Consider the following 8,973-nt stretch of genomic DNA (forward strand, 5'->3'; position numbering starts at 1 on the left):
CAATAATATGCTTTGGCACTGAGGTTTTCAACTAAACACAAGCGTAGGGCAGTAAGTAGCGGGCTCATAAGAAGATGAGTCTCCCAGAGGACCCTCAGACATGAGAAGTAGAAAATCAGAGGAGCTTTTACACAATCAGACCCCAAAGGGTACAGTGCCTGAACCAGAGCTTGGGAGAAAGGCTGGATGTCCAAGGGCTACACAGCTCTCCTCTGCTGGCAGGTCCAGTCGCAAGGTGCACCACACGCCCTTCATTCCTCTCAGGCAAGCAACCCCTCTCGTGTTCTCAAGGCAAAATCTCAGAGAGGACTAATTTGCAAGTTTTGTCTAGTCTGATGCATTCATTAACTCCACAAGACCTCTCTGTGCTCTGCTCCCAGAGCTCTACTTCTGCACCACAGGAGGCTGTTTGATGCACAGTTTGGCATTTTTGCTGAAACCCAGAGGACAAAGAAAATATCTTTATTGCAGCCCTGGCTTCCTGGCTCTCGCTTGCCTTTAAAGCAGTTGTTAGCAAGGAGCTAAGTTTAGGAACAGAAGGCACATGCCTTCTGGCAGCTGCCTGTACTTGAACAAAAAGACCTGGAGAGAAACTCACACCCATTTCTTCACAGCAAAAAGAAAGGCTCGCCCCCTGATTACAGCAAAAGCCAACAAGAATTAGTACTTTACCAACACACCTCTTGTCTTATTCAGAGCAGAGGGCTTGGCAGAGAGGAGAGTGCCTTAAGAACACTGATTTTCTCTGACACTGTGGTGAAATTATGAAGGCTAAGTCTTCACTGTGACCCAAAGGCACACCATGCCCTTAATAAGCAATGAATAAATGTAGCGGGGAGATGAAGACACCAGGCTCAAGGTATGATCTCAAGAGCAACACAGTTCAGTTTTAAAACTGCATAACTATAGTCCTGAAGAGTGAAGGAAGAGGAGCAAAAGAGGTGGGAAGGCAGGAAAGAATAACACGCTGAGCTGTCTACTGCCACAGCTTCTAGCTGAAGCAGCTTTGGCTGCTCCTAGAATCTACATTCAAGAGGTACGTGGTGTAGTTGGATCCCAATCACACTACACAGCACCTTTGCTGGGACTGCTTCTACAACTCCACAGCACATCCTTAGCAAATCTAGTCTGCCAAGATCTCCATTGATAAAAGAGGAGCACCATTAATTAATTGTTAGATTTAAAAACTGACTTTCAATGAGCAGAGGAGAGAAAAAAAAAGAAAAAAAAAAAAAAAAGAAAAAAAAAAACACCAGTGAAAAAGCCACAAATATTTGCACAGATTAAAACTTTGTTTCCTTCCCAGGAGAGGGGAATCTGATTGTGGGGATATAGGACTAAAGCATGCAGCTGTAACCACTCATTAGTACCAGCTCATTGTTACATTCAGTCCCTGTGTTTCCTGTATCAACCTACTGAGTTGTTTAAACATCTTTTTTTTTAAAAAACAAAAACAAACAAACAAAAAACCACAAACAAACAACAAAGTCAACATGTTATACATCTGAATAACTAGCAACACCAACTCTGAATTTTGTCTGCCAACTTCTAGACATTACAACAGGTTTAAAGTTAAGTAATATGGGATGATGTAAGATTTCCAAGGACAGATTTAAAATGCAAGATAACAACATGGACTAGACAGGCAGCATGCAAAAACTGTCAGGGTCTCCAAAAGCAGCTAGCAGCATCACACCCTTTAGCTCTTCCCTCCACACAGGAGCAGGGTGTGTATACAGAACATCCCATGACTGCATAGCTGCTCTCCCTCCCCAAAAGCAGATCAGCTCAAGGAGATAAAAATGTATACTGCAGGCAGGCGGCTGCACTGTTACCAAAATCAGCTCACCCTGATGGACTGTTTAGAGCCCCAGATTATTTCACCCTTCTAGGAACAATCAGCCAGAGCCATCCAGTGCCACTTACTGGGGTGTTTCGTAGCCCCTTTCTGAAGGCTCCCCTTGCTGCTGGACACTGCCATGCCCACCTTATGGTTATGAGGAACCATAACCAGGTTAATGAGGAAAGCGCTGGGAGTCAGCAGGTACAGATTGTCACTACGATGCCACCCTTACGCACACATGCAATAGCCCTAGAGCTTTTAGTTAATGCAATCCACATTTTGCCAAGAACTGTAATTGCTTTGAAATTACTCCATCTTAATCCCTATCCCCAGTAGTCTTCCTCAGAGCTGCAAGTTCCTTGCTTCTTCCTGCAAAAAGCTGGGGGGGGGGGGGAGGTTCCCTTCTCTCCCAGCCCTCCAGGTTTTATCCCGTTATTAAAGGAAAAAGCAGAATGCTAGGGTAAATTCCAAACTCACTCATCCCCTTTCTCTGAGGTTTTTCTGGGTGATGGTCTTCTCTTCAGCTGCCATGGGCCTCTTTTGCAACTGCAACTCCTTGTTGCAGACAAAAGGGTTTCAGGTGCAACACACCTGGCTGCCCCAAGAGTGATGGGAGGGAAGAAAAGACAATGATTATAAAAAGCACAATGTAACCCTTTAAGAAATAAACATCTTGCACCATAAAGGGAGAAAGAAGGGGAAAAAAAGCTAATCCATACCCAGGAACAGCATTTCAGCGACCTTCAGAATAAGCTGACAAAATGTTTTTGTGGGGAAATAACACGCAGAGAGTAAGGCCAACCCAAATCTCAGCAGCTGTAACTCCACTTTGGATTATTCCAGCAAGTTTGGTGTTAGCCCAACCAGAATGGCACTAAAACTGCCTCTCCAAAAACTGCGGACTTGTATCAGGAATAGTGCAGCCAGGAGGGGCAGGGAGGTAATTGTCCCTCTGTACTGTGTTCAGCTTTGGGTCCCTCACTACAAGAAGGACATTGAGGTGCTCGAGTGTGTCCAGAGAAGGGCTACAAAGCTGGTGAGCGGTCTGGAGAACAAGTCCTAAGATGAGCAACTGAGGGAACTTGGGGTGTTTGGTCTGGGGAAGAGAAGGCTCAGGGGAGACCTTATTGCTCTCTGCAACTGCCTGAAAGGAAGCTGTGGGGAGCTGGGGTCAGCCTCTTTTTGCAGATAACTAGTGATAGGGCTAGAGGGAATGGCTTTAAGTTGCGCCAGAGGAGGTTCAGGCTGGAAATGAGGAGACATTTCTGCTCAGAAAGAGCAGTCAGGCACTGGGACGGGCTGCCCAGGGAGGTGGTGGAGCCACCATCCCTGGGGGTGTTCAAGGAAAGGTTGGATGTGGTGCTTGGGGAGATGGATCAGTGGGGAAAGTGGTGGAAGGGGTGTGGTTGTACCAGATGGTCTTGAAGAGCTTTTCCATCCTTAATGACTCTACAATTAGCACCATCACAGCACCGCCGCGGGAGGGCAGCACACACCCCATAGCGCTGTTTCCCCACAACACCCCCGCGCTTCCCCAGCCCCAAGGTCCCCCTGAGGGGGCTGAGCAGGGCCGTGAGGAGGCGTTGGCGGCGGCCATCAGCCCTTTAAGCTCAGCCCCCCAGAGCCCCACTCCCTCCTCCCCTTCCTGCGGGCGGTGCCGCCGCTTTTAGGGCCGCCCCGCGGCGGCTGCCGGAGCCGGCGGAGCAGCGCGGGCACGGGGCGGCGGCAGCAGCAGCGCCATGTCCTGAGGGGAGGAAGAAGAGAAGGAGGAGGAGGCGGCGGCGGCGGCCGGCGGCTTGGAGCCCCCACCACGGAGGGGTCGGTGGAGCAGCGGGCCAAGGGCCGGGCCCCCATGAAGGAGAAGGAGGCCGGGGCGGAGCGGGGCAAGCCCGCCACCTACACCGGGGACAAGAAGGCGCGCATGGCGGCCAAGACCAACAAGAAGTGGGTGCGCCTGGCCACCGTGCTGGCCTACGTGCTGTCCGTCTCGCTGGCCGCCATCGTCCTCGCCGTCTACTACAGCCTCATCTGGCAGCCGGTGCGCGGCGGCGCCGGCCCGGTCGCCAACTCCTCCTCGCAGCCCCACGTTTCCCCGGCGCCCGGCTCCAGCTCCCCGCGGCCTCTCGCCACCACGCAGGAGGCAGCGGCTTCGAGCGGCCTCGCCCAGGCGGGGGGAGGCCCGAAGGAGCCTCCTCCATCCCCGGCTTCTTCTTCCTCATCTTCTTCTTCTGCCTCCCCCTCGCCGCCTCCTTCCAAGGGCCCCCAGTTGCGGCCGGGGTCGCACGGAGGCGGCGCCCCCCCCTGAGGAGCCCCCGCGGTGAGGGCGCTGGAGGCTGACCGCTGGAGGACTGTGGCTGCGGGACATCCTTATCTTCCCCTAATCCCCGAAATTCGTCCTCCGAAGGGGGGTGTTGGTGGCTTCCTTCTGGGCTAGCTTCTCCCTCCGACCCCGCGTTGGACTCGCGAGCTGCTGGCGCCCGGCTGTCACCGGGAGGATGTCGGTGGGGCCCCAAAGCTGTGGCTGTTGGCAGGACCGGCCGGGGACAGTGTGGATGTAGAGGCTGTAACCCGTTGTTTAAGTACCGAGTTTTGTTTAGCCGATGAGCATAAACTTATTTAAACAGATGTGAAAGAGGTAAATTGACTTGTTTACTACATTAAAATATTTTCCCAAGATGAAAGTCTCTGTAACACAGCATGTTCTCTTTGGCGATGGGCTTGGGGAGGGAGGATCGGGGCGAATGTAGAGCTGGAAGGACTCCGGGTAGCAAAAATGACTTGCCCGCTGTGACAGGCAGCTCTGACATACCGTGCTGTTGCTTTTATTTGTCGTTGGTGTCCTTAGGAGAAACCTCTGTGTGTGCCCAGCTCCTGCCAGTTGCAGCATTGGTGGTGAGAGAAGGTCTGAGCTATCCCAATGGGAGCAGGTGGGTGCTGGTGGTGCCTGGTGCCCTGTGTGGGCTGGCTGGGCACAGCACCTTGCTGGCACCCCAGGGCCCACAGGAGGTAGGTCTGTGCTAGCCTAGTGTGCACTGAGCAGGCTTTACTCAGAATATGATGCTTGCCTGCTGTGCAGTCTTCAAGGCTGATCTGCCTGGCTCTGTTCGTTGATGATGGGTGCAAAAGAGTGGTGCTTAATGGCTGTAGGATGTGGGCTCTCAGCTAGGAAGCTGCCAGACCGAGCAGCTGCTCTTCAGATGGATGGTTTTGGTTGAATGAGTTAACTGTTAGGCTGCCAAGCTATTCAGCATCCCTGGGAAATGATCCTCGGAGCTCAGATTGCCTCTGCTGAGGATGAAAACCGTGCTCTGATGTGTTGTGTTTCAGTTGTACAAATCACATAGGTACTGTAAAATATATGGCACTCCTGTTTTATTGGGTAAATAGCTGCTAAATCAGTATGCTGTGGACCAGTGGTGATGTTAGGCCTGCTTCAGCGGCTCAGGTGTGATTTTCCACCTTTATACAGTTTTTTGGACAGCATGCAGGCAAGTCTGTATGTTGTTACTGTGCTAGAAAAGGAGACTAGCTGATAAGAAGGAAAAAGATCATGCTTAATCATTTTGAACAAAAATGCACGCGTGATCATTGCCACCTTTCTGCGGGGCGGGTGGAAGAAAGCAAGAAGTGGTGCAGGAGCTGAAAAGTCCCAATCTGCTGCTGTATCAGGTGGCTGCCCTTCCACACTGCAACCTCCAGAGCTGCTTCTAAGCTCTTCCTATTTATCCGGTGTAGTGGCAGGGCTCTGTTTTGTAGCTGTGGCCAGGCAGTTGGCTGGGTTTAGCCCCATGGGTGTTCATTCTGTAGCAGTGGGTGACTTTGTTCCCTTGGCAGTTCGGTCTGTGACATACTGATACCTGCTCATAGGGCTGCAGCATGCATGCAGTGGTTCTGGCGCCTAGTGATGATGCTGTTTGCTGTCTCCCATATCTACATCTGGTTTTAGAAGCAAAGGCTTACTGCAGCTTCCTAGGAGAGGAATGGTCAAAGCAGAAACAAAGCAGGTACCAGTTGAGCTTAGTCTGTCTCTTGGCTCTAGTACTAAATGCAGAAGCAGTTAGGAAGTGTCTCTGGCAGGGAGCTTGTGTTTAATTGTTAAAACTATCTTTAAAGATAAATAAAAGCTGGGTGGAATTATACAGAGACAAGGATTTCTCTGGTGCTGGTGTGCAGCTCACAACTGGTGAGCCTGTAGTGGCTCTGAACAGTGCATCTGATGTACACTGGATGTACGTAGGCTCCTGGCATTTTTCCTCCTCTTCTCAGGAGACTAATGGGGCATGTCTGTCTAGAGCAGATGGAAGAGGAAGTGAATTGAATTAAATGGGCTGCATTGCCCTCTTCCAACCTCTCATGCGTATCTGTGGAGGGATGCCTTGTATTCAGGAGCTGTAACAACTTAAAGCTCTTCGCCTGGTTTGTGGTTTTGGTGGCAAAGGATCTGCAGGACAGTGGTTGTGATCAGAAACCCTTTATCAGAGAGAATAGACCCATTGGTGGTGGTTGCCTCCCTTTCTGGTGCTGAAAATGGTTGGTTAGCAATAGTTGGTCAGCCAGAATTAAGAGGGCTGTGGTTGTTCTCATTCCTCTATGGAAGTGCAGGCTTGATGAGTTCCCAGGCTGCTTTTGTATCCTCTCTGCTGATAAATCGTGATTTAGGTGAAACACTTATTCCCCTACCTGTTACAGCTGGCTGCGGAGCATCCTGTTACTTCACTACAGCTGTACCAGGTGTGCAAGGGGAAATTTTGGCTTGTAAAGGTATAGAATGATTTCAAACTGCTGGCCTAATGACTAGGAATATTTTGTAATTTGAACAGTGTTTTGCAAAGCTCTTCTGGACCTAGGCTTTTCAGTTTAAATCTCTTCTACGTCCTTTCCCCAGCTGGGAATTAGTACTCAGAAGGACATTAAGTTGTTGTCTGCCTTCAGTGAGCCCATATTTATGCTTGTTCATACTCTTCATGGGCCAAGAAATCAGTGGCTAAATGCACTTTGTAAGTACTTCCAGTAATCAAAATGGCTTGTCTGGACTGGTTTCTATGTGTAAGTTAACTCCTAGTACCCTGATTCTTTTATTTTGGGGGGGGAAGGTAGGTTGGCTGCAAGAGATAATGGCTGGATTGTCTTTCAGGGCTGTGAGTTCTTGCATTATGTTGCAGTTGTAGTACTGAAACAGTCATCTGCAACTTGACCACACTTTTAGTGCCATGAAGTGGTGCAGTCACCAGCTTTGGCTAAACCTGAAATTTAAGAAGCCAGACCACATTGCTATCTGTTGCGTTATATTGGTCTTTCCCTTAATTGTTTCTGTTGGGAAGTCACTGAAGTAGGTGAGTGTTTCTCTAACCACTGTAATTGCATCAGGTGAGATAAGGCTCAGGCTTTTACATTGTTTCCTAGATAGAAATCACTAACTGCAATTTGTGGTGATGTTCTCTTGGAATTGCTGGCAAGATTGATCCCTTTCCACAAATGCTGTCCCGCGTGTTCCTTGCCTGCAGAACTGTGTCTGTTTCCAGTGTGTGAGCAGATCTGTGAGAGGGAGCTGTGTGAAAGGTAGTTCGGATGAAGGTAAGTCAAATGTCCAGTGTTGAATCTTAGGCTCTTTCCTTGAGGGAGTATAAGGATGTTAACAGGAGTGTCAAAACCTCTCGCTATGGGATGTTCCTGTAAAGGAATGATGGTTCTAAGGATATGGCAGGACCAGCGATATCTGTACTTCTTTTCCCTTGAGCTTTTTATTTATTAAAAGCACTAATGATTCTGTATTGCCAACTTCCCTGCAGCAGTTTAAGTTCTGGGTTTATTGTTCAGGGTATGAATCCCAGATTTTTGTTCTCTAAGCCTTGAAGAGTTTGCGGCACAGCAGTCACTGTGTATTTGTGCTTCAGGTGCAGCATGGTTCTGAACTGCACTGACACAGTGCATCATTGCCAGGTGTCAGGAGAAAGTGAATGACACAGTAGCTTTTAATTTTCCAATTCCTAGTCACAGTAATTGCTTGAGAGAATGGAGAAAAGACTAGGTCATGTTCTGGTTTAACTTTTTGGCTGAGAAGGGTCTCACGAGTGAGGAATTGGACTTCAGGTGAGAAAACTAATACTACCTCATCCAACTCCCACATGACAAGTGACCCTCTAGCACTCGTGCTATGCCACATCTGTTTAGATCCTCACAGAAGGATTCAAACTGCAAGCCCAGTCAAAAGGAAGTGCTGCCTAAAAGGAGCAACAGGTGAAGAGTTAGTTAATGACGTCCAGTCAAAGGTGCCTCTAGATCAGGGGGTATTTTTAAAACTTCTGTGTTTTTTTTTCCTTGTGTGTAGATGCCTTTGGGCTTCACCTATCTATTGAGATACAATACTTGCCCCATTGAGTTCAATTTGTTCAAGGAGTGTGTTATGATTCGCATGCAGAGGAACCAGGAGGAAGGGAAATAGCTGGAAAAGTTACTGGAGCATGTGATGTGAGCCAGCTTCTGGAGCACATTTTCACCTTCTGAAAGCTACCTTTTCCCCCAGCATATCTTCTCACTTGGTCTCAGCAGAATAAGGGGAATTGGATTAATCTCCAATTTTTAGGACTGGACTGTAATTCTCAGAAGGAAGGTGTTGCATTTTTACTCCAGATGTTGGCTTAATTCATTAGTGTGGCCGCAAAGCAATCCTGTGGTGTAGTGTCGATAGTAAAATCAGTGGCTGTCGCTGAGCATCGTGGATCTCCTTCAGAGAAGCCTAAATTAATTTCAGTGGGCCACTGGAGAGTGTTACACATGTGTTTGTGTTACCAGTGACTGGCTGGGAGTCCTGGGAGGAGCTGGTGTGAGCCAAGAGAATGGTAGGAGAAACAGTCACTTTGGAGCTGGAATGTAAAGCAAAGGAGGTCAAGTGTGACTTCTGGCTATTCCGTATGTCTTCGGAGGCAGTGAGCTTTGGGAATACCTCATTTCTGGTTAGCTGCTGTGTTGCTGCACTGAATTGGTGTGCTCAGGGCATGGCTGCAGGCTTCCCAGTGTGTTCCCTGCGCCTGCCAGCAACTGCAGGAGCGTGTGAGGCTGTGAACTGGTTGAGCTATTGTTGTACCTTGCCAAAGGAAGGCAGCAGGCAGTATTTTAGCTTCACAGCAATG

The 8,973-nt window shown here is 49.1% G+C and overlaps 1 protein-coding gene across 1 annotated transcript; it reads left to right on the forward strand.

Moving 5' to 3' along the window:
• The first annotated feature begins 3,445 nt into the window (after window positions 1-3,445).
• INAFM2 (InaF motif containing 2) lies at window positions 3,446-4,518 on the forward strand. Its single transcript, XM_084287224.1, has one exon. The coding sequence runs from the start codon at window positions 3,696-3,698 to the stop codon at window positions 4,146-4,148; it is 453 nt and encodes a 150-aa protein (XP_084143350.1). The 5' UTR covers window positions 3,446-3,695; the 3' UTR covers window positions 4,149-4,518.
• Window positions 4,519-8,973: the final 4,455 nt, after the last annotated feature.

This window comes from Netta rufina (assembly GCF_964035555.1).
Source record: "Netta rufina genome assembly, chromosome: 5".
NCBI lineage: Eukaryota > Metazoa > Chordata > Aves > Anseriformes > Anatidae > Netta > Netta rufina.

What these genes read in the sequence shown, in the direction of transcription:
- INAFM2 (XM_084287224.1), top strand. Translation starts at nt 3,696, where the DNA reads ATGAAGGAGAAGGAGGCCGGGGCGGAGCGGGGCAAGCCCGCCACCTAC.